Source organism: Camelina sativa, chromosome 19, assembly GCF_000633955.1.
Source record: "Camelina sativa cultivar DH55 chromosome 19, Cs, whole genome shotgun sequence".
Lineage (NCBI taxonomy): Eukaryota > Viridiplantae > Streptophyta > Magnoliopsida > Brassicales > Brassicaceae > Camelina > Camelina sativa.
The window spans coordinates 7,360,888-7,383,479 of NC_025703.1; the positions used below are offsets into that span (position 1 = coordinate 7,360,888).

General features: G+C 35.6%; 6 protein-coding genes across 6 annotated transcripts; 2 read left to right on the forward strand and 4 right to left on the reverse strand.

The window, feature by feature from the left end:
- LOC104767524 (serine/threonine-protein kinase 3) lies at positions 560–6,412 on the reverse strand. Its single transcript, XM_010491538.1, has 20 exons — positions 6,247–6,412; positions 5,669–5,811; positions 5,077–5,133; positions 4,788–4,815; positions 4,581–4,703; positions 4,315–4,426; positions 4,174–4,211; positions 4,017–4,070; positions 3,478–3,546; positions 3,245–3,361; positions 3,039–3,107; positions 2,869–2,948; positions 2,627–2,755; positions 2,284–2,551; positions 1,930–2,022; positions 1,676–1,840; positions 1,377–1,507; positions 1,167–1,299; positions 912–1,036; positions 560–815 (listed from the first exon to the last, which is right to left on the reverse strand). The coding sequence occupies exons 2-20, from the start codon at positions 5,761–5,763 to the stop codon at positions 560–562; spliced, it is 2,142 nt and encodes a 713-aa protein (XP_010489840.1). The 5' UTR covers positions 5,764–5,811; positions 6,247–6,412.
- LOC104765348 (transcription factor LHW-like) lies at positions 10,047–12,467 on the forward strand. The gene is made up of 7 exons (XM_010489041.2): positions 10,047–10,338; positions 10,446–10,499; positions 11,014–11,148; positions 11,309–11,414; positions 11,505–11,546; positions 11,627–11,683; positions 11,761–12,467. Exons 1-7 carry the CDS (start codon positions 10,178–10,180, stop codon positions 12,280–12,282), a joined length of 1,077 nt encoding a protein of 358 aa, XP_010487343.1. The 5' UTR covers positions 10,047–10,177; the 3' UTR covers positions 12,283–12,467.
- Positions 12,784–13,790, reverse strand: LOC104765349. Its single transcript, XM_010489042.2, has one exon. It carries the CDS (start codon positions 13,541–13,543, stop codon positions 12,914–12,916), a length of 630 nt encoding a protein of 209 aa, XP_010487344.1. The 5' UTR covers positions 13,544–13,790; the 3' UTR covers positions 12,784–12,913.
- Positions 16,661–20,570, forward strand: LOC104765352 (probable protein phosphatase 2C 39). Its single transcript, XM_010489045.2, has 6 exons — positions 16,661–16,897; positions 17,090–17,344; positions 17,444–17,720; positions 17,813–17,967; positions 18,040–18,190; positions 20,266–20,570. The coding sequence occupies exons 1-5, from the start codon at positions 16,853–16,855 to the stop codon at positions 18,175–18,177; spliced, it is 870 nt and encodes a 289-aa protein (XP_010487347.1). The 5' UTR covers positions 16,661–16,852; the 3' UTR covers positions 18,178–18,190; positions 20,266–20,570.
- LOC104765351 (squamosa promoter-binding-like protein 5) lies at positions 18,201–20,258 on the reverse strand. Its single transcript, XM_010489044.2, has 2 exons — positions 18,832–20,258; positions 18,201–18,743 (listed from the first exon to the last, which is right to left on the reverse strand). The coding sequence occupies exons 1-2, from the start codon at positions 19,155–19,157 to the stop codon at positions 18,524–18,526; spliced, it is 546 nt and encodes a 181-aa protein (XP_010487346.1). The 5' UTR covers positions 19,158–20,258; the 3' UTR covers positions 18,201–18,523.
- Positions 21,598–22,495, reverse strand: LOC104765353. The gene is made up of 2 exons (XM_010489046.2): positions 22,259–22,495; positions 21,598–22,115 (listed from the first exon to the last, which is right to left on the reverse strand). The coding sequence occupies exons 1-2, from the start codon at positions 22,388–22,390 to the stop codon at positions 21,768–21,770; spliced, it is 480 nt and encodes a 159-aa protein (XP_010487348.1). The 5' UTR covers positions 22,391–22,495; the 3' UTR covers positions 21,598–21,767.

Genomic DNA, 22,592 nt, shown 5'->3' on the forward strand with positions numbered 1-22,592 from the left:
TGTATTAAGACAATGATTATCAAATTACTAAACAAGAAAGCTATTCATAAACATTAACATAAGTAATTTAAGGAAATGATTATCAAATTACATTTTTGTAAAAATACAAATAAACAAAATTAGCCAAACCCTTTAATAATACAAACAAACAAATAAGCCCAACCCTTTAATAATACACAACTATGAATAGAATTTCCTCTTGAAAACTTGGGGAAGACAAATTGAAAAAGTAAAAACAAATTTGTAAAAATAAAAAATAAAAACCAAAGGAGAGAAAGAAAAAAGAAATCCAGAAATACATTTTAAAAATATTTTATGCACATAAATACCAAAAATTAACGCATCAATAAAATAAAAAAAAACAAAAAAAACACACATGCCAATGCATTCTATTTGTAGCTAGGTTGTCTCAGGGTGGGAGCTTAAAGATCACGTGATGATTGGCCTAGNAGTAAGAATCAGATGATAAATCCAAATGAACAGAAGATATCTAAAGCAATGTAAAGATATATGCAAAAAAAAAAAGGTGATGGCTAGTACAATTCCGAGAGGCAACCTTTCAAGATAATATGAANAGCTTTAAAATCAAAATCTTCATTGAAGTCAGCGAAGTAGTCAAAGTTCCAAGTTCAAGAAAAATTGTTCCATATCGAACAAACCTTGAGAGTAAGAATCTGCCCAGTGGGCTAACATTTGTGTTGGAACTAAACTCCTTGTTATCTTGTTTTCTTTTGTTCACTACATCGTCGGGTGTGGTTTTGGCAAAAACACGGACCGCCATGTCATGCAAATCTTTCACCGAAGCTTCTTTTGAACTGTTACGGATTTATGGTTTTTCTCACATTAAGTATATTCACAATCAGATGACCAAACAAGTGTTTTCTCTATGTGTTGTTTAAAGTTTCATGTACCTTCCTAAAAGTTCAATCAGCTTGGCAACAAAAACTTCACAAGAACCAGGTTTTTCACGTTCCATCGTCACAAAGGATCTCAACACTGTACGCCCAATAGATTCTTTTGGATCGTCACCAAGAGCCTACACCATGAACCAGAAGACATGATCATTTCGCTATTAATTTTATAAAACACTAAACCTACTCGCAAGTCGCAACTCATTTTTATACGCAAGTGAAAAAGATTAGATTGTAGTTTTATAGTAGCATTACCTCTTTTAGGGACGGTATGAGCAATACTGACAATGATGCAGGCAATGAATCCCATTTGGACTCATCTTCTTCATCACTCACTTGTTCTGAACTTGGGCGTGCTTTTTGTTTACTAGACTCATCGCCAGAGTTTCTGCATAAATTGTAGCTTCGTGTTAGAAATGAGCATACTACATTCTCTGAGCATGAGAAGCTAGGATCTACATTCACCCTGAATAATCAGAATCATCAGCACTTTGTTCCCTTCTTCGGTTAACCGTCCCATCATTATTGTTCTTCCTTATTCCAAGTCTTTCTCTAGCATTTCCCCTTCTGAAGCCTGCGTCAAGTGCTGCCTTTGCCTGAAAGAAGTATTGAATTCAAGAGTAAGAATCAGATGATAAATCCAAATGAACAGAAGATATCTAAAGCAATGTAAAGATATATGCAAAAAAAAAAAGGTGATGGCTAGTACAATTCCGAGAGGCAACCTTTCAAGATAATATGAAGATTAAAAGGGATAAACAAACCTCCGCGAGATTTGCGATGCTATCTTCTGAGGCACTGGAAGTTCTCTCTTGAATCCCTAGTCTAGATTTTGGGGTTCGAGGTGATCCAGAGTCATCGTACTGTCCACGAACAACAACAGTTCCACTTGCTGAAGCATCATGAAAAGGTGTATACCTGCCGCTAGACTAACAAAGTAGAAATGGAATCTTTCATAAGCCTCAGAGCTTATTTAATTTCTGTAGATGATGTTAGAAAGGATCCAGGAACTTCATACCCCAGAGCTTTGTTCACGGAATATTGAAGATGATTGAGAACTTCTTGGGGTTCTTATGACAACAGTTCCCGATCCACTGAGCAATGAATCATCCTGGAATTAGAAGGACAAGGTACAAAACATATATATGTTACCGTATCCTCATTCTGAAGAATACATAGACATACAATATAGTAATCCTAGACGTGAAACTTAAAAACTAGATCCCTGCAGTAGAAATGATTACCCAAGTTACATGAAACATATATATCATGATATGCTTTAGAATATAATTTTCAAGTGCAACAGTAACAGGAAGAAATCGTGTCAAATAAGACGAGCTGCATCTGGCACACAAGAGGCAAATGATCTTACTTCTTCGTTGAAGCCATCTTCATGGTCATTCCGAAAAGGATGTCTTCTGACAAAACCTCCATCAGAGGCTTCAGAAGTTTTACTACCAGTCGCAGATGACCATTGATTTCCACTAGCTCTTGTTGTTCTTTGCGAAATATGATTAGAAGAAACTTCTTGGCGCCTCTCTCTCGCTTGAGGAGGTTTTAAAGCACGAACTGTTCCAATACTCTGTGACCCCCCAACGCTAAAGTCCCATCCAGCATTTTTGACAGTATTCCCCTGAAAACTGTGGGTACGAGTTAATAGAGATTTTTTCAAACAAGTAACAGAAGAAACCCCAAGCCCAGAACATTCATCGAACCTAGATCCAGGAGTGCCTTGGCTTCTTTCATCTCTAGCCACCCTAACAGTACCAGATGATTGAACTGGAGTTTCGGGACCATTCCTAGGTGTCTCTTCATCCTCTTTTACTTGGTACTTTGGCCGCTCTCTTTAAAGAGGAAAAAAGGACAGAACAACAATCGTGCTTATTCTGGATTTTCTTTTGGCATATAAAATATCAAAATAAACATACGGCAAAACCATCTAAATGTTGCTTTTGACCTTATCCTCTCAAGAAGTTTCGGGCTTTTCCTAGCATTCTTAATAAATCTGTGTTTGATAAGTTCTTTAGCACTTGGTCTCTGAAAGTATAAGACTTGAATAAGAGATCTTGAAATCCCACTGCTTCTGGTAAAAGAAAGCAAAGATTACAAGGATTGCATTATAAATACCTCAGCAGGGACCTTCTTCAAGCATAATGAAACAAACTCCTTGACCGGACGGGAAAAATGCTCATCTAACTGCACAGAAAAGAAAGAACGTTAAACATTAAAGGCGGCTTCACAATCAAGAAATGGCAGTGCCACAATTTCACTGCGGTAAAGCACACAAACCAGCTGCATCACTTTATCATGATTAAAATGAAAAAATGTGAAACCTGAGGTGGATTTTCCCGAGGAATGATAAAAAGCACTCTCATAGGATGAAGGTCAGCTAGGGGAGGTTCTCCTTTTGCCATCTCAATAACCGTAATTCCGAGCGACCAAATATCTGCCTACAATGACAACAATCCCAGCAACAGAAACACAATTGCCAAAAAAATATTAGATTTGCTGAAACATAAGACATGTAAAGCTAGAAGAGGTGAAGATCAGCATATAGACGAGATACCTTCTCATTATACCCTTCTGAGTTTTGAATCACTTCTGGTGCCATCCAAAATGGGGTTCCTACAAAAGTCTGTCATTGTTTAACATATCAGCGCACACAACCGAGATGAGAATGAACGAAAATTCTAAACCCTCAGCAGAGAACTATAGAGTTATCCGAATTGATAAGAGAAGCTTTTTGTTAAGGCCATCTTTCAGAAGATCTCTTCTAACATATAAATATTTCCATAACTGAAACATGCACATGATTCTACTATGTAAGGCTGTAGATGAGAAATTGGAACTGGAGCTGCAGATAGGCTGTATAATAATAGTGACCTAGTGCATTGGACTATTCAAGAGTAATCATAGTCCGTGGAAAACTTAATTCAGTAAAAGTCAATAGACCGCAAGCAGCAAAATCTAAACAAGGAGACCAGAAACTTCATTACCAGCCCTCCCCATATATTATGGGGACATAAAAGATACATTGCACATCAGAAAGTTGAATCAGTAACAAGAATCAAAATCAACAGTGATCATTGGCATAGTAGTAAGCACCTTCCTTTTTGATATTGTCCGCGTTAGCTGAGCAGACACACCAAAGTCCGCCACCTGATACAGAGTGAAAAGGATGTTGAGGATGAAGCTCATACAACTAATTCTTGAAACAGAAGATATTGAAGATTTGACTGCTATAATAAAAGTAACAAAAAACCTTAACATCTCCATTCTCGGTCAACAAAATATTAGCAGCTGCAAAGAAGGGAAGAAAGATGTTTTATGCACCAAGCAGTTAAAAAGCACACTTCATCACATAAACCACAGTAATTATATTAACGCACACAAAACCTTTAACCTTTAATGTCTCTGTGGATCTTTCCCTCATTATGCAAATATTCAACAGCATGAAGCAGATCGCGTGTGATACACGCGATTGATGTTTCATCCAACGGATTACCAGATTGAAGCTGCGCAAGATATATCACTTTTGAGAATTATAAGTTGTGTCAGAGAGAATATAAGTACAGGACGCATATCTCCACCGTGCGTGCATCACCACACACAGAGTTATACTTCCAAATTCTTTTAAGTTCTGACTACAAAAGTAGTGAGTTGACATACAAGATCAGCAACAGAGCCACCAGCCATATATTCCATGATGATCCACAACTTGGTGTGATGAAGATAAGAACCATAGTATTCGGTAATATACGGGAAACGACATTGGGACAAGACTGAAATTTCCTGGGGTCAAACAAACAAAAATGAGCACTACAATCCCTACACACAAATATTACGCATAGAAAATTACGTCAATCAAGAAGATACCTTCTGAATATCTTCGATCTCATCTTCTCTGTCAGATGTCAAGTAAAAAAGGTTAGTTAGAAAATTACTGAGGAGGATTATGGTATGCTTAACCAAACACACTATAACTAACAGCTGAATGTATAAGTCTAGTAAAAGCTAAGGAAAGATTACTGCCCTTTATCCTTTGAGAATCATGAACAAAACATTCATCGAGTTATAAAATGTAATTAGTCAACTTATATCCAAAACCTTAAGAGAAGAAGTGCATATATGACAAGAAAGAAGTTAAAATAGAAAATGTACTCACGATTCTTCCAAGTCGATTACTTTAATGGCAACTTCTTTATTGAGGTCCTTATCAAACCTGATAAGCAACAGCACCAGCTCAGCATACAAAAAAAAAAAAGATGACTTTTATCACATGAAATAATTAGATAAATGCTCAATCCATTTTTCCAAACTGGATACTTACGCTTTATAGACATCACCAAAAGATCAATTTCCAATCAACTCAATCTGACTAAATCTGGCTCCAGCTGCCTCTTGTAAACCCGCAACATCTTCCATCTCCACATACAAGGAAAAAACACTCTCTCTACTCTCCCACTGCAAACACTATATTGATAAAAATAAATAAGCCAATAACAACACAATCAGAGAGCAGAGTAGCAGACTATAACAATTATCACCAATCCCTCCCTCCTCTTCTCCCTAGAGCTAAACTCACCCCACAAAAGAATCAAAGCTGCAACGTTTACTCAATAACACGAACTTCACGAAAGTAAAAGCAAAATGCAAACTTNAAAAAAAAAAAAAAAAAGATAAAGACTTTATCACATGAACTAATAGATAAAAATGCTCAATTCCATTATTCCAAACTGAGATCAATAGATACTTACGCTTTATAGACATCACCAAAAGATCCTCTTCCAATCAACTCAATCTGAGTAAATCTGGCTCCAGCTGCCTCTTGTAAACCCGCAACATCTTCCATCTCCACATACAAGGAAAAAACACTCGCTCTACTCTCCCATTGAAAACACTATATTGATAAAAAAATAAATAGCCAATAACAACAAAATCGGAGAGCAGACTATAACATTTGTAACTACCAACACCTCCCTAGAGCTAAACTCACCCCACAAAAGAATCAACCCTGCAACCTTTTTTACTCAATCAATAACACGAACTTCACGAAAGTAAAAGCAAAATGCAAACTTGAATTAAATGCGAGAATCCCTTTTACTCAAAGCAAACAAAAAAAAAAAAAAAAAAAAAAAAAAAGACAAAAGAGAATGTAAAATTGCAAAAAATCTGGCAGTTTGGTGGATTCGAGGAAGTGAGTGACAGCTGACCTATACAAAATTGCAACTAGCCACAAATTGAAAAAGACGTCACTGGGTTCTAGCTTATCCCGTTCGATCAATCAGATAAACGAAATTCAAATTCTCAAAAGTTGAGGATCGATGCAACTTACAAGGTGATTCGACAAACAAGACGAACGGTTACTATGGGATCTCTTTGTTGCTCTTTCCTTTCGTTTGCTATAGCATTTTCTGAGAAACCCACTCTTGAGTACCAAGAGATCGAGGAGACACTCTTGGCAGCAGATATGAAGAAGTGTCCTCGTTTTGTTGATGATTGTTCACTCACTTTTTTTGACCAAAAAAAAAATATATATTTATATCAGAGCCAGGTTCAGAAGAACTACCCAGCCCAAGTTAAAAGCCCAATAGTCTCCAAACCTGATTTAACGGCCCTCATAAAAATTGAGAATAATTTCTTAGCCGATCACATATATTATTACAACATATTTTTCGTTAATCTATAGTCTATACTAATAAAAATAGGACCTATAAGCTTTTTAAGCTGTCCACTTAGAATTTTAAACCACCAATAGGGATTAGACACTTCACTAATTATTTTTTTTTAATTTTCCTTAATTTTCTATATTAAAAATTATTTTAAATAACATATCAGGATTTGTCATGTCATTACAGATTTTTTTTTGAAAAAGAAAGTTTTAAATTTATAGAAATAAAATAACTATGTATAATAATATCCCACATTGGCTAGAAAATTTTTAGACAATGGTTCAGAACCAGTTTAAATAAGATTAATATGCTTTCAATAACGAATGAGCAGGAAAACTTGATTTATCATGCGTCCAAGTTTATTTGGTTTGATCCAGTTTTTTATTTGATCAAATTAAAACTTTAAAAAGTTTCAAAAAAAAATATTATAATATTTAAAAATTTTAAAAATTTAAATATTATAAATATTAAAACTTTTAAAAGTTCTTAGCTTTTAAAAAGTTTTTATATATTATAATTTTAAAATTTTAAAAGTTTAAAATATTATAAATATTATAATTTTTAAATTTTAAAAGTTTAAAATATTATAAATATTAAAACATTTTAAAAGGTTCAAATTTTATATTTCGAAACCTTTTAAAATTTAAAAATATTATAAATATCTATACTAATAAAAAGTAGAAGCTATAAGCTCCTAAAGGCGTCTACATAGGATTTAAAACCTCCAATTGTGATTAGATATGTCACTAATTAACATTTTTTAAAATTTTCAGAATTTTGTATATTAAGAATTATTTTAAATTCTATCAGGATTTGACATGCCATTCATTAACATTTTTTGAATTTCCAGAATTTTTTAGATTTTTTTTTTAAAAAATTTATGGAAATAAAAGAACTATATACAATATCCCACATCGGCTAGAAATTTTTTAGACAATGGTTCAGAACCATTATAAATAAGATTAATATGCTTTCAACAATGAATGAGCAGGAAAGCTTGATTTATTAGGCGTCCAGTTTCAAAAAATATATTAGAATATTTCAAATTTTTAAAAGTTTAAATATTATAAATATTGAAACTTTTAAAAGTTTTTAGCTTTTAAAAAGTTTTTAAATATTATAATTTTTAAATTTTCAAAGTTTAAAGTATTATAAATATTGAAACTTTTTAAAATGTTCAAATTTTATATTTCGAAACCTTTTAAAATTTTAAAATATTATAAATATTGATGTAATACATAAATTATCTTATTTATCTACGTTTGTGCTTTTTATTTCTTATGAGCTGTAAAATATATTTTTGTGTATTATTTTATAGATGAGTTGATATTCTTTCATTAATTTTTTATTTTTATCTTATTTTTTATTTTTATGAAAAAAGAAATGATTTTGTTTTTGGAGTTTGATGATTTAACAAGTTGTGTGGTAGTCTAAAAAAAATGTTTTTTCAGTGGAAGAATGTGAAGAAGTTGACGAGGAAGAAGAATAAAAAGAGTATAACGAAGAACCATACGGTAAAAGTAACGATGACAATTACCACAAAATTTCACAATGAAAATGACAAAAAAAAAATATGAAGAATAAGAAAACATGGAATAAAAAACACGAAAACATAGGTCATAACGATCAATTAAATATGAAAACGAGTTAAATTCATGATGATAAAATTGTTTCGTTTTTCTGGTGGTCAAAAAAATTGTTTAGGATATGTGAGGTCATCAGTTTGATTCGCCTCGCCTCGACGTCGAGTTAAATTCATGATTTTTTTTATCAGATTTGATTTTAGAACACAACTGATTTTTAAAATTTTAAAAAATGTGTATCTTAAATTTAATTTTTTTCTTTAATACTAATTTAAATTTTTTTTATAAAATAATATTTTATTACCATCATCAATTATATATAATTTTCATCAAAATATATCAAAAAACCCTAGTTTTTAATAAAACCCTAGCATTTTAGGTGCATTACAAGAGAAATATGGGATTAAACAAATAATCTCTGTTCAGAGATTCTCCTCTTTTTTTTTTAATCACTGCTCCTTAACTCCTTTTTTGGCCATCCCGGATAAGATTATACTACAAAATAAACTCCTCGAAGGATACGAATATCCTACTTAAAAGGACATATACAAAACTCATGAAACGGTAGTAAAGGTCTAAAGGATAGAACAGACCTTACCATATGGAAAAATTTATAATTTTTCGTGTATTATAATGGTAAAGCTTGAACCAACTTTTTTTTTTTTCAGCTTGAACCACAACTTATTAGAAATGTTTTACAAAACTTCACTATATATATAAGTATACGATTCTTTTTAAGATACAAGAAAACTAATCATCGTTTTTTTTTTCAACAACAATACAATAACCTTACTCCATGTCCTCTTCTTTTATTTTGACAAATTCAAGAGTTTGCGTATAGAAATTCAAAATATACAGTGTACTATATAACTAGTATATGAAAAAGGATTGGGTCCCACAAAGGAGAAATTGTAGGAAAAGAACAGAACCGGTCAATGCGGGGAGCTAAGACTTCCGTCAGGGTTTCAGACTGATGCAACCAGACCAACTCTCTGTTACTGCCTTTCGTATACTCACTCCCTCACGCGCCACCCTTTGATTGTATTCTTCATGCGCTTTCGTTTCTTCTTCCTTCCTTATTTTGTCTATGCGTAGTCTAACACGCGCTCGAGGTCAATACCAGACTGCTGGGTCATTTGTTTGTTTGATGACAAAGCCACTCGAGTCTTACACACGGCACGTGCGCACGTGACACCTAAGTCTCTTCTTCCTATATATTCTCTTTGTCGTGCCTCTCCCCCACCCTTAATCTGCGTGCGTGTCACACAGAAGTAAGTAAAGTATGAATCTTGGTCCAAACCCCGTGTTTGACGACAACCAAATAAAAGGCTTTTTCCCAACGTATCACTATGGTTGCATATATATAAAATAATGTCTTTTTAGTGAGGAAAAATGTCGACTGATTAATTATGGTCACTGTAATTGCATCTTTAATCATAACAACAACAGTTTATCCACTCCAAAACCATATGATTATTTCTCTTTCAGAAAAGCAATATTAACTATTAAAAAGAAATCTACGGTTGATGATTGGATTCATTTTATAAAAAAAAGCGAATTATTATGATTTTTTCAGGAAGATTTTTACGTATCTTTGACTTTCTTGGCTTAAGAGATTAAAACTTTTTTTCATGCAAAAAAAACTTTAACTTCGTGTTCAATTGGTTCTCTAATATTTTAATCATGTATTATATATTGTTGACTATACCAAACCCCAAGAAATTCGTATCCTATTGCCACAAGATTGTAAGTTTTTACGTACCAACAAAATATTCAGAACTAAAATAACACATTATTGAGTGAGTCGACAAACAGTAAATGTTGGTTTGGCATTCAGATAATTTAGTTCAAATTTTAAAAATTGAAAAATAAAATAAAATTAGAACATAAAAGAGTCCATTAGAATTTAGAAGCTTGAGCAAGGAAGGAAGTGAAGAAAACCTAGAAGGCCAAAGCTAGAGGAGAAATATCTATATACATACAGATAACACACATCGACATATTTATATAGATGGTGGGCTCAGAACATCATCATCATCATCAAAACAATCAGCAGCAGCAACAAAGGAGCAAAAAAGCTTTAGGGATGGTGGCTCTCCACGAGGCCCTAAGAACCGTTTGTCTCAACACCGACTGGACTTACTCTGTCTTCTGGTCGATCCGTCCCCGTCCGTACGTACCTCTCTCCCCTCTCTCTTTTTACTCTACAACATCTCGGTCTCTCTCTCTCTCTCTCTCTCTCTCTCTCTCTCAAACCGATGTCTTTTTTTGTTCTTCAGGAGAGTTCGAGGCGGTGGCAACGGCTGCAAAGTTGGCGACGACAATGGAAGCTTGTAAGTTACACTTTTTTTCAAAAAAAAATTATAGGTTACCCATATATATAGTCAAGACTTAACCTACTTTAGTTTAGTCTTTATGAAACATGGTTAAAGAAAGTCAACATTTTCCCCTATGGTTTATCACTTTACCGTATAGTAGTCACCGGAAACTTTCCTCGGAAAGAAACTAGTTAGACAGACTATTTATTAGTACTCTATAGGCTTGAAAAAAAAACCAAAATAATTACAGAACTTGCATGAACATCCTAGACATGATCATGATCACGTAGCTATGAGATGAGACTATATCTAAACTACCTTTCAATTATAAGTTATGATCTGTTTAATAAACAAATAAAAAAAAGTTATAATTATCATGATCTGGTGGAAAAAACATCAAGTCATCAACGTTAGATGATCTGGTGGGATAACCATAGTATCCATTTATTGATCATAATTAATGATTTGTGATGAGTAGAGAGATTTACAAATTAAATACACTATGTATTATTGACATATTGATATACAGGATGTTGATGTGGGAAGATGGATACTGCAGAGGAAGAGGAGGAACAGAAGGCTGCTATGGAGACATGGAAGGGGAAGATCCTGTTCGTAAATCTTTCAGCAAGATGTCAATTCAGTTATATAATTATGGCGAAGGGTGGGTACTTGGTAGGTCCTTAATTACTTTTTATTATCGTGTCTATGTGCATGAATATATATAACTCCTGACCTAACCACTGCAAATTAGCCGAAAATAGAAACTATATATATATCTTCTGGGGTTTGCAACATATATACTTCTTGGCTCTTGCCAACAGGTTAATGGGGAAGGTTGCTTCTGACAAATGCCATAAATGGGTTTTCAAGGAACAAACTGAATCTGAATCTAATGCCTCTAGTTACTGGCAAAGCTCATTTGATGCTGTAAGTTTTTTGTTTACAGAATCAAATGACACAATTATTTTATAAAAATATTTCCTCTGCAAGACTGAGATCTATCTCTTGAAAATGCAGATTCCTTCAGAGTGGAATGATCAGTTCGAATCTGGGATTCAGGTAATATAAAGAACAATATATAACCATATATGAAAATGTTCTTGACTTTCTTGTTTCTCAAGTAACCTTTGCATCTACAGACCATAGCTGTCATTCAAGCTGGACATGGCCTTTTACAACTTGGTTCTTGCAAGATTGTAAGTTTTCACAGTAAATTAGTTTTAACACTTGGGATCTTTCGGTTATGTTCTCTAAATGGGCTGTTATTACTCAGATACCTGAAGATCTGCACTTTGTTCTTCGGATGAGGCACACGTTTGAATCACTCGGCTACCAATCCGGCTTTTACCTCTCTCAGCTCTTCTCCTCAAACCGAACTACTTCGTCTTCAAACACATCGCTCATGGGCTCAAGCCACGCTATACTTCCTCCACAGACTCAACCATTACAACCCTCTCTTCCTCACTACAACTGGAGCGGTACAAGCCAACGGCCAATGATGGCTCAAACCTCTTTGCCTAACTACCAGCCTCACATGCCTTTTCCAGTAATGCCACACTCAAACAAAGAACAAGATCCCGACGTGAAATGGCCCACGGGACTATCTTTCTTCAATGCATTGACTAACAATGTCAACGCGAAGCTTTTGTTTGACTCGGAGGGGTTAGGTGACAAAACAGACCACCAGAGCCACCAAAACCAGAGCCAGGAACAGAGCAATTCTGAGAGTCAAGCGAATCCGAGCGAGTTCTTGAGCCTTGATAGTCACCACCGAAACATGAGTTTCTTGGAGTGATGGTCTTCCTGTCTGACCTAAGAACTTAGTTTGCTTCTGTCTCTGTGTCTCTTGTTTGTTGTTTGGATCGTTTCTCATCACTTCTGTTAAACATAGTCAACCTACTTCTCTCTTCTCTTTTTTTTCATCGCTCTACTATCTCTTTTTTTTCTTTCAACCATTTAGCATTTTTCTTTCCTAAAAAACTTTTCTAGACCCTTTCTTTACGGCATGATTAAGTTTTGTTTTAAAAATAAATTATAACAATTTCAAATCATCAAGTTTTTTGTTGTTGAAAATATATAACATGACATTCTCCTTATACTATTATCGCAACTGTATTTTTTAATTTACTATATACATACATAAATCTTTATGTTCTCGTAAGTCATATATAAGATATAGTTGAAGATACTCAATAAAAATTTAAAACTCTACTAGAGTATAGTTAATTTCTTCATAGCATTAGGCCATTAGTCAAGAACTTAAGATACTTTTATGTATTAATTGATTACTCTGAAAGACAAATATTTTAGTTAAAGAAACGCCAAACACCCAAAAACCCACAAGCCAATATAGTTTTTTACTATTGAATGAACAATCCTCTCTGTTTCATATACAACCACGTCACCACTCATCATTTCACAAAGTCTCAAGCTCCTTCCAATGCATGACACTCTCTACAAGCAAAAATCGCCGCCATTAAAATTCTTCTCCACAGCTTCATCACCCTACTCCCCCTGCTCTCCTCCGTCTTCTTTCTCACCCTTACCACCTTCTTCTTCCGCCCACCGACCCTTATCCCTCCACTCATTTTCACCGGCACCGGAGTTATATATTGCCACCGCTGCGATGAATACGACCTGTACAGAGACGCTGTCACAATCTCCGTAGCTTTCCTCCTCGTCGAATTTACGGTTTTGCCACATCTATTGTTCGGAGGTTTTATATCCAACGGCTTGTTATGAGTAATGGGACTATTGTTGTTGTTGCTACCGACATTGCCACTACTCATTCGCGGAGAGTGAGAAGTTGAGCTGCTATTACTACCAAAAGTACTCCTGCTGTTCGTGCTATTGCTCCGGGATGAGATAGACCGCTTTGTATAAATACTACTCGCCGCAGGGAAAGCGTGCGGCAAGAGACGGCCGTTGAAGAAGAGGTGATCAGCGGGAGAATTCTCATTGAACGAGTCTTGCGGCGGAGAAGATGGAGTCAACGATCCGAACTCAAATTCCGGCGGCGACTCGTCAGTGTCTGTCGTTTTCCGATGATTCACCATTTGTTTGATGTGTTTGATTTATGTGGTCGAATACTTCGGTTTAAATAGAGAGGAGGACACGTGGCGAAATATTTACGGAAGTATTGAGGAGGGAGCCAAACCAAACTTGCCAGCTCATCGTTTGAATACACGTGGCAAAGTGAAATGATTGTGTTTTGTAAATGATCTTGTCTAAATTGTGTCGATGGTCGACCCGATCACGGAGTAACACTCGTTTTTATTAAAAATCTTGAGCTTATCTTGTTGCATTGTCAAACTATTCATTCATGTCGTACAAACTATTTCTAATTTCATAAATTTCTCTGCTATATGTTGTGTAGCTCACATGTTTTACGCAGAGGACACAAGTCTCCCAAAGATACGCTTTGGACTAAAGCAAAAGCAACAATGGCTTTTAAATACTACAACCTTATCAAACGAGCTTATTATTACAAAAAGATGGAAAGATTCTCTGTTGGCGATCTAACTAAAAAAAATAAAAATGTTAGAATTGCAGAGATTCAAAATATTCAAAAGTATTTTTAAGATAAGAAGAAATTAAACACATTAATACAATAATACTTCTTTGCTTTTCACCAGCTACTGATACATCAGATTTTATAATGAAGTACAAGTTGACACATCAGTAAAAATAGCTAACCAATCAAATTATAACGTTTAAGATCATCTATAATTTTGCAAAGAGGGACACAATAATTTATTTCTACGGATCGAGAAAACGAAAATTCAAGAATCTCCGTCGAGTTCTTTTTCCTGCAAACAGGAGTGTGCCGGTCCCCGTTTTGTTTTCCGATCAACGGGCCTGGCGAAGCATGGAACCCTCCAACGTGTATGTTTGTGATTTCTTCTTCCTTTTTTCCCTTTTTGATGTTCAATTATCTTTTGGATTATGACTTTTGATGTTGAGATTTTGTTCTTCTCTGAGTTTGAAACTATATATATAGAACTGAAAAAAAATTGTGAAATATCCGAGCTTGATCTGTGCTCTAGTGATGGCGGATTCAATAGATATGGGTGCTGACTTGGTTGAAGTTCGATTAGATTGGCTTAAGGATTTCAACCCTCATAGTGTTGAGCATTTTGATTGTTCGATTTTGGGGGTTTTCGCCTTGTGAGATTGGTTTTTTGGGGTTCGATGATGTTTTCGGATTTGCTTTGCTTCTGACTCTGATTTTATTGCTTCGCTGCGTTAGTTTGTTGTGGACTCATCCCAGTTTTTATCGTTAATTTAGCTTCGCGATAGTACATTTTGCCACAAATTTGTCTTATAGTGTGGTTTCAGTTTTACATCAAATTTGTCTATATGTTTTTGTTCTATGTAGCACACAACGCGTGTGGGATCAGAACCATGAATAAAAAAGAAGAGGAACAGAGGATGATGATAAGAAACTGAAAAAATCAAGTTCCAGTGGTGCAGCGGAAACCCTAAATTTGGTGATTCGTTAAAACAGAGGTTGATCAATTGGTGATGACGAAGAGTTGATCAACAGTGGAGAAGTATCCACGGAAGCACGGTGAAGAAGAAGAACAAACCATTGTGTTATCCATGGCTCTATCTCTTGCCCTCTGTATGCTTAAGTGGTTTTTTTTCAAAAAAGTTTTTGACTCTAACAAGACAAAGGTTTAGCGATTCTGACTTCTCGTCGTGAAAGTAGAAGAAGAGATTCGAGAATCTCCTATGGTAAGCAAAATCAGTAGACAAAAGCCATCGTTCATGAAGATATCGCCTATGCATCAAACTGGGTTAAGTTGGTTTTCTGATTTTAATCTCTTTTGATCATGTAAGATTGTTGATTTTTAAATAGTGTAGTCATTTGTAGTTAGAAACGTTAATGAGACCATGTCTTTGTGTGAGCTTTCTAATGACCAAACTCTTTAAGACCATCATCAATAAATAGCTCAATGAAGGTTTTGTTGTAGTTGTTGTTTGATGATTTGCTATATGCTATTACTTTTGCCTTAGATATAATGTTTTTGTCTTTGATATAATGTTTTTATTTTTATGTTTCTTCACAGGGTGTAATGTGAAGATATTGAATTAGAAGGTAGCTACTTTATGCAGTACGATTGAAAGCTTAATTAGGAGTGTATCAACAAAGGAAATATAAACACCTTCTATGATCTTGGTAAAAATAAGAGTGGAACATGGGTAAAAATAAACTTCGTTTGTTGTATTGATGTTTTTGATGCTTTGCCATTTGAATCATGGATTTTATATTCATTTGTGTATTGATCAATGTTTTGTATTGGTAAACTTGTTCACAAACACAACAAGAAGCGTGTCAGTTTTGTTATAAGTAACAAAAACGATCCCCAAGTGAAAATCCCTAAGTATATTAATTTTGTTTTGTTCAATTACTACTCTCAGCCTTTGTCTCTTGATCGATTGTTGTGTAGGGTTTTGAGTGAAAACTTGTAGAAAAACATGAAAATAAAACTTGGAGAAGAAGCTCTTCTCATGATATTATTTGATTTCACTTTTACAATTACATTGTTATTTTGTATTTAAAGAGAAGTCTCTTAAATGATAAGAGAATATGTGTCCTCTAACTCATGATTCCAAAGGATATCGAATTTGTTGGGTAAACATTCATGAAGCTTCTTGCTTTGTACATAACTTTTAATTAAGTTTCTTTCTTTTGTTGCAGGCTTGTTAATACACTATAGCTTTTAAAAACCATAGCATACATTAGAGTTAAACCAATTATATAATTAAATTTATTCGAATGTATAAAAAAGTATCCCGCGGCATCGCGCGGATCTAACCTAGTAATATCAACAAATTTAAAAAGACAAAGAATTCGCACAATGGCTTTTGTCTCCCATTGGCTATTTTCAAGTGTCGCTTTACACTTTAGGACCCGTACCTTAAGGGAAACAGCTATCATTAATCTCAGTGCTAATCATATTTAATGTCTCATTTACTAAACTAGTGGACAGTGGTTAATTGGTTATCTTATTTAAATGGAATTTGCTTATATAACAAATAATTTAATTGCCTTTAATCAACATTCGGAAGTAGGCCCATCATCGTTATGGGCTTCAATAGGCCCGTTTATCAACATTTTTGTCCGTTTGTTAATAAAAAAAAGGAAGGAAGAGTCATTAGGTGGCGCGAAGACGTCAGTCATCGCCGCAAAGGAAGCGGCGGTGGAAGCTGACATGCAACATCGTGCTCGTGTCATTCTCTTCTTCTCCCTCACTCTTTCTCTCTCTCTCTCTCGATTCGTAGGCATTTTCTTCTGTTCTTCATTACATCACACATACAGATTCTTATATTATATAAAATCGTCTCTTTATCTTTGAACCATGACCGGTAAAGATATTCTCCACAAGATGAAAGAATCCGTAAAGGTATCGTTTTTAATTTCATCTCCTCCCAATTTTTACTTTAGCAATCGCTTTTGGCCACTTAATATGCGGATCGGGTATTTGGTAGAACTGGTTCTTTTAGATTCAGATATATAATATACTTGTTGGAATCTAAGATACCTCTCAGTTGTGACAATTGGCTGTTTGATTGTATTGTACCTTCTTTTGGTGTAGGAGAAAGTTGGGTTAGGTGCATCTGCTTCATCTGCAGATTCAGGGAAAGGTAAGAGCAAGATGTCAAAGCAGATCACACATGGTTTTCATTTGGTGAAAGGGAAAGCATTTCACGAGATGGAGGATTACGTTGTTGCCAAATTCAAGGAAGTTGATGATAATGAGCTTGGTTTGTTTGCTATCTTCGATGGCCATCTTAGCCACGAGATTCCTGACTACTTGTGCTCCCATTTGTTTGAGAACATCTTGAAAGAGGTAATGGGAGTTTTTTTCCCCTCTACACACTGTTCTTGGAAGTCAGGTATTATGGACTTTGATGTTGTTCTTGTTTTTTTTTTTTTTATGATTGGGAAGCCTAATTTCTGGAAAGAGCCTGAGGTAGCGATAAAGAAAGCTTATTATATCACGGATACGACGATTCTAGACAAAGCAGCTGATCTGGGGAAAGGTGGTTCTACTGCTGTGACTGCGATATTGATCAACGGCCAGAAGCTGGTGGTTGCTAATGTTGGAGACTCTCGAGCTGTTATTTGCAAAGATGGTGTTGCAAAGCCACTCTCTGTTGATCATGAGCCCAATTTGGAGAAGGAAGAAATTGAGAACAGAGGCGGATTCGTTTCTAACTTTCCTGGTATCTAAATAATTCAGTTACATTTATGCAAATATGTTATGATTTTGTTGTTGTTTATGCTTGAGTTTTTATTTGTATTGAACCTATTTCAGGGGATGTTCCTCGAGTTGATGGTCAGCTAGCTGTGGCAAGGGCATTTGGTGACAAGAGTTTAAAGATGCATTTGAGTTCGGAACCATATGTTACGGTGGAGATCATTAACGATGATGCCGAGTTTCTTATCCTAGCAAGTGATGGACTGTGGAAGGTTTTTGATCTACCATTATCTATTTTCCAACAACTTACTTGTATGGTCGCTGATTATTTCAAAATTCAATAGGTCATGTCAAACCAAGAAGCGGTTGACTCGATTAAGGGGATTAAAGATGCCAAGTCTGCAGCTAAGCACCTCGCAGAAGAGGCTGTTGCAAGGAAAAGCTCAGATGATATCTCGGTCGTTGTCGTGAAATTTCAGTGACCATTAGCTCTCGGTTAGTCTTTTTCTCTCATTTTGACCTTTTCAATTAGCCTTACTCATATAAATGATCAAGTGAAGAGTTTGAGAGTAAAAAACATATCATAATCGTATCTTCAAACATACATGAAACACGATCACTAAACATTATTAGACGCATGAGTATGCCTAGGTCTTTTAGATTTGCTGATAGACATCCATTACAGGACAACATAGCGGGAACCAGAGGGATGTAGTTATATATTGGTGTAGGATTCGATACCATTGACTCGCTTTTCTTGACACGGTTAGATGTCATTATTTGGATAACAGAATAGAGCATATGTAGATGACAGAAGAGAGGGAGCGTTTATCTGATCTGTGATCGCTTGAATGATGAGTTGGTCATAGGAAGTTTCATCTCTATCCTGTTTCTTTCTTGAGTCTGGACCAGTTGGCTACTAAACCCTCTCCGGCCTGACCCTTCTCCATATATGTCACCAGAAATCTTCCTCCTCCTCTCATTGTGTCCAGCTAAGCGCCTCCTGCAACTTCTTTTAGCTTCATCAAACTCTGGCAGCTCATGAAACCTGCTCAAAACCCCCAAAACCATCAAAATTGAGAACAAACCTCTTCCTGATCATTTTTATAAAGTAATATTGAAGGGAAGAATGGTACCTGCTGCATTGCTGACAAAAGCGTTGCCTGACGCCTGTAACAGTTGCAGCAGATGCCTTTGCATGAACTTCACAAACTCTGTGTCTGCGGTAATACTGCTTGGCCTCAGTCAAATTGGCAGTGCACCTATCGACCTGGCACAGTCGAGATGGAAGACGGTCGGTGCTAGGTACTCTAACTCTCTCCATCACACGCTTCCTTTTGTCTTCAACTCCCCCATCTTCCTCTTCTCCATCCGTACCATTCTCCATTTCTTCTTCATCAAGGTTGGAGACTGTAACCTTGTCTTTCAAGTAACCCCGTCGTTGTGTTCGCTGACCCTCCATTTTCTGGTAAAGCTTTAAAGTTGTATTCTTATGAAATGGTAGTGAAAGTCTGGTTAGGACTTAGTAATGTTGAGGGATGGGCTTGTGGTTGGAATAATGAATTTTTTGAAGTGTTTAAAAAGGGGAGAAAAGTCGGGAGATGGACCACTGTGTCCTTGTATGCTTCTCTGGTGGAATAAGTACATGATTACGTGATGTGTTTGCTCCCCAAAAAAGAAGAATAGAGTAATGGGGTTTAGTTTGAAATTATACAAGTGAAAAAATTCTGCTAACTGCTTTGGTTTCTTCTGGTGCACTTAATAGTTGGTACAAAATTGGAGCTGTATATTGTACTTCCGCTTTAATATTTGACTTTTAATTCGAATTTCTTATTGAAACTGGGGACCCTTTTGTTTGGAACATTGATGTCCTTCTAGGTAATTAAGATGATCCTTATTGACCAGTGCAACTGTAGACATATAGTACAATGAAGACGAGCTGGAAAATCATAATTTACGCATGGTCTTCTCATCTAACTTTATAATATATCTCCTCTAGAAACGGACAAAGATCCTAATAAATGGTGACATCCTTTGTCGATGTAGACTATTGGATTCCTCTTCCTGCAACCCTAGTGGTCATCTATTGTTGGACCCATCTGGACTATAGATATTTAAGGTTAGCTCAGGATTAGAGGTAAAATGGTTATGTTCAGTTTAAACTATTTATTACATGCTGGTTTGTAATCTGGTTTAACTGGCTTGTCTCTGTATTTGATGCTGGCAGCATGAATATCGTCTGTTCTGGACCATAGCATAGGAATGCATTTTAATTGATGCTTTTACACTTTTTTTTTTTCTTTCGGGTGTTGGGTGTTTATTAGTATCACCTGCAAAGATTCTATTTTGTTGGAGTGGAAAATCAGAGATTAAAAAGTAAACAGTGAGGTCACTTTAGCTATAAGGAGTCAATGCAATATGACACTTGGAACAATTCTTGATAGAGAGCTTTGATGTTTAAGGTTTAAAGTTTAGCTGCTCGAAAGAGATCTTCTCCGCATAATAACAACCATGCATAAAAGTAACAATATCCTTCACTTTTTAACCTTGCTTTGTTTTTGTTTTGATAGGAGAAGAGAATAATAACAAGTATGGGCGTTCCCTCTGTAAGATGCAATCATCACCACTTCTGTTTCTTCCCTTTTTCTTTTCAACTCAAATAGTGAAAACTTTTTTTTCTTTCTTTTTTGTAACTTTTTTAATTATACATTACAGCAGTGTAAGAAAGAGGAATAGTTAAAATTAGTGGGTAGTGAAAGAGACAGGTCATAAAAGGTTTCACATGCCAAACTGTACTCATGTCTTGAGTCTATGACATGAGCTTTTGGGTTTGTTTTTACAGTAACAGAATAAATCTCGTCCCTCTCTTCTCACATCTCCTTTCCACGTTCCTTCATTTGAAATTAAATTGTTTCTAGCAACCTAAAAGTAAAAAAATATGCTATAGTTTAAGGATTTGATTTTGCTTTCGTTCTATAATATTTTTTTGGGTGGGCAAGAAGTGATTCTCTTCAAATCGTGTAAAGAACACAAAGTGAACAAACCTTAGAATATGATAAGTTTCTGCTCGTCTCCTTCTGCTCGGTGCCAATTTCAAGTTTTGGTACGGTCCTAATAAAGAAACAGAATCAAAACGCGAACCTAAAAAAAAAAAAAAGATGCTATTGTATAATCGAGGAAGTGGAGAATATATTTATCCAGTCTTGGCCAACTTTCGTAGCTTTCGCATTTGTCACTTAACGTAAGGAAACAAAACGCATGTACCTTTCCTTAAGCCACTACTAACACCAAATATCAGAGATGCCTCCTCTCGTTTTCGGTTCCACTTGTCCCCTACAGAACCAAAGAGCATCAGTTCTGTTTATTTGTGTCAAAGATGCTACAATCTAGATATATATGATAATATATATCATAGTTATAAATAACTGAAAAAAAAGAGAACTCAGATTGAATCATGATAGGGTTTGTAAACAAAACCAAATGATATAGTTAACAGTTCATATTTTGTGTGTGTATATATAACGATTCACAGTACCTAGATTGTTTTCAGACAAAGAAACTGAACTACTTGTTTTAGTAAATAGTAGTACACGATTTGTTCTGATCTGCTAGAGCGCGATTTTGAGCCGAGAGAATTTGTCCCTCCATTTACAGGAATTTTCAACGAAACAAGCTTTAAATATTGCCGATGTGATATACCCTACGGACTATGCGATCCAGCTGTGTTCAGTCCCAACCCCACAACCAAACTCCGTAGATATTCGTCAATCTACACACTTATCTTATATCAGTTTTTGCATGTAATCACCTCATTATTTATTCTCCTTAATTTCACGAGATAAATATCTAGGAGATTATGTTTGTGCATACATAATTTTTAGAAGATAGTTATTATATAAAAATAGTTCGGAGCGGTTGTTTATTTTGCATTAGTTCAACCTAAAGATAAAAAAAAACAAATAGTAATGAAATCTAGCCACGGTCCATTCATAAACCTTGAACCACGAGCAACCTCTCATTGAAACAACAACAATGCCAAAAAAAAAAACGATAGAAACCCCAAAACACTAGCTTAGGGTGAGTTAACTTCGCCGCCAGTCTGCTGATGTAGATCCTCCACACCTCTATACTCCGTCGTATCCACAGGCTGTTGCACATCCTTCAACTCCACCGCCACCTTATCCTCTTGAATCCTGCCGTGATCATCATCATCATCGCCCGCGACCGCATCGCTAATGTTTTGACCAGTTTCCTTGGCCGCTTTCCACGCACCTTCCATCGTATCCTTCATGTTATCTCCGGCATTGATTGCTGCGTCGGTTGCTTTCTTCACTCCTTCCTTTGCCTTTTCCGATACGTAACTCGCCGTGGACTTATCGTCGTTTGCATTGTTCGAGCCTTGACCATAGTGGGTAGTGCCCTATAGAAATAAATCCTTCATTTATCAGCCCTAGTATCAATTAAATACTTGACTAAAAAAGTGTTACACTCGTATCCAAAAATATTGGAAAAACAATAATTAATAATCTGAATGAATTATATAAACCTTATAGACATACGTACCTGCTTAAATCCGGTTGAGAAGCAGTTGATTCCGGTTGTAGCTTGTCGGATAACATAACCGGAGAAATGTCCCCCCGGAGTACTTGAAACCTTCACCGCCGTGAGTCTTTTCGCCAAAAACCTAGTCGCCATTATTAATTGTCCTCTTTAAGTTCTGGATTAGATATTAATCTGTTGCTTTCCCAAATTATCTCGCAGTTGCTTAAGAAGTAGTTAACGAAGAAGATCCAAAGGTTGCGGAAGTCAGTGGAATGTTTAAGAGTACCAAGCCAGCGAGACGTGGACAAACTTAGGACACGTTTCTCAGTTAATGTCTCACGTCTCGACACGTGCT

What these genes read in the sequence shown, in the direction of transcription:
- LOC104765351 (XM_010489044.2), bottom strand. Translation starts at nt 19,157, where the DNA reads ATGGAGGGTCAGCGAACACAACGACGGGGTTACTTGAAAGACAAGGTT. An exon ending in TTTTGTCAGCAATGCAGCAG is followed by an intron (nt 18,744 to 18,831) that starts GTACCATTCTTC and finishes GGTTTTGAGCAG; the next exon opens with GTTTCATGAGCTGCCAGAGT.
- LOC104765348 (XM_010489041.2), top strand. Translation starts at nt 10,178, where the DNA reads ATGGTGGGCTCAGAACATCATCATCATCATCAAAACAATCAGCAGCAG. An exon ending in TTATATAATTATGGCGAAGG is followed by an intron (nt 11,149 to 11,308) that starts GTGGGTACTTGG and finishes TCTTGCCAACAG; the next exon opens with GTTAATGGGGAAGGTTGCTT. An exon ending in GGCAAAGCTCATTTGATGCT is followed by an intron (nt 11,415 to 11,504) that starts GTAAGTTTTTTG and finishes TTGAAAATGCAG; the next exon opens with ATTCCTTCAGAGTGGAATGA.
- LOC104765353 (XM_010489046.2), bottom strand. Translation starts at nt 22,390, where the DNA reads ATGGCGACTAGGTTTTTGGCGAAAAGACTCACGGCGGTGAAGGTTTCA. An exon ending in TCTCAACCGGATTTAAGCAG is followed by an intron (nt 22,116 to 22,258) that starts GTACGTATGTCT and finishes TTATTTCTATAG; the next exon opens with GGCACTACCCACTATGGTCA.
- LOC104765352 (XM_010489045.2), top strand. Translation starts at nt 16,853, where the DNA reads ATGACCGGTAAAGATATTCTCCACAAGATGAAAGAATCCGTAAAG. An exon ending in AGATGAAAGAATCCGTAAAG is followed by an intron (nt 16,898 to 17,089) that starts GTATCGTTTTTA and finishes CTTTTGGTGTAG; the next exon opens with GAGAAAGTTGGGTTAGGTGC. An exon ending in TTGAGAACATCTTGAAAGAG is followed by an intron (nt 17,345 to 17,443) that starts GTAATGGGAGTT and finishes ATGATTGGGAAG; the next exon opens with CCTAATTTCTGGAAAGAGCC.
- LOC104765349 (XM_010489042.2), bottom strand. Translation starts at nt 13,543, where the DNA reads ATGGTGAATCATCGGAAAACGACAGACACTGACGAGTCGCCGCCGGAA.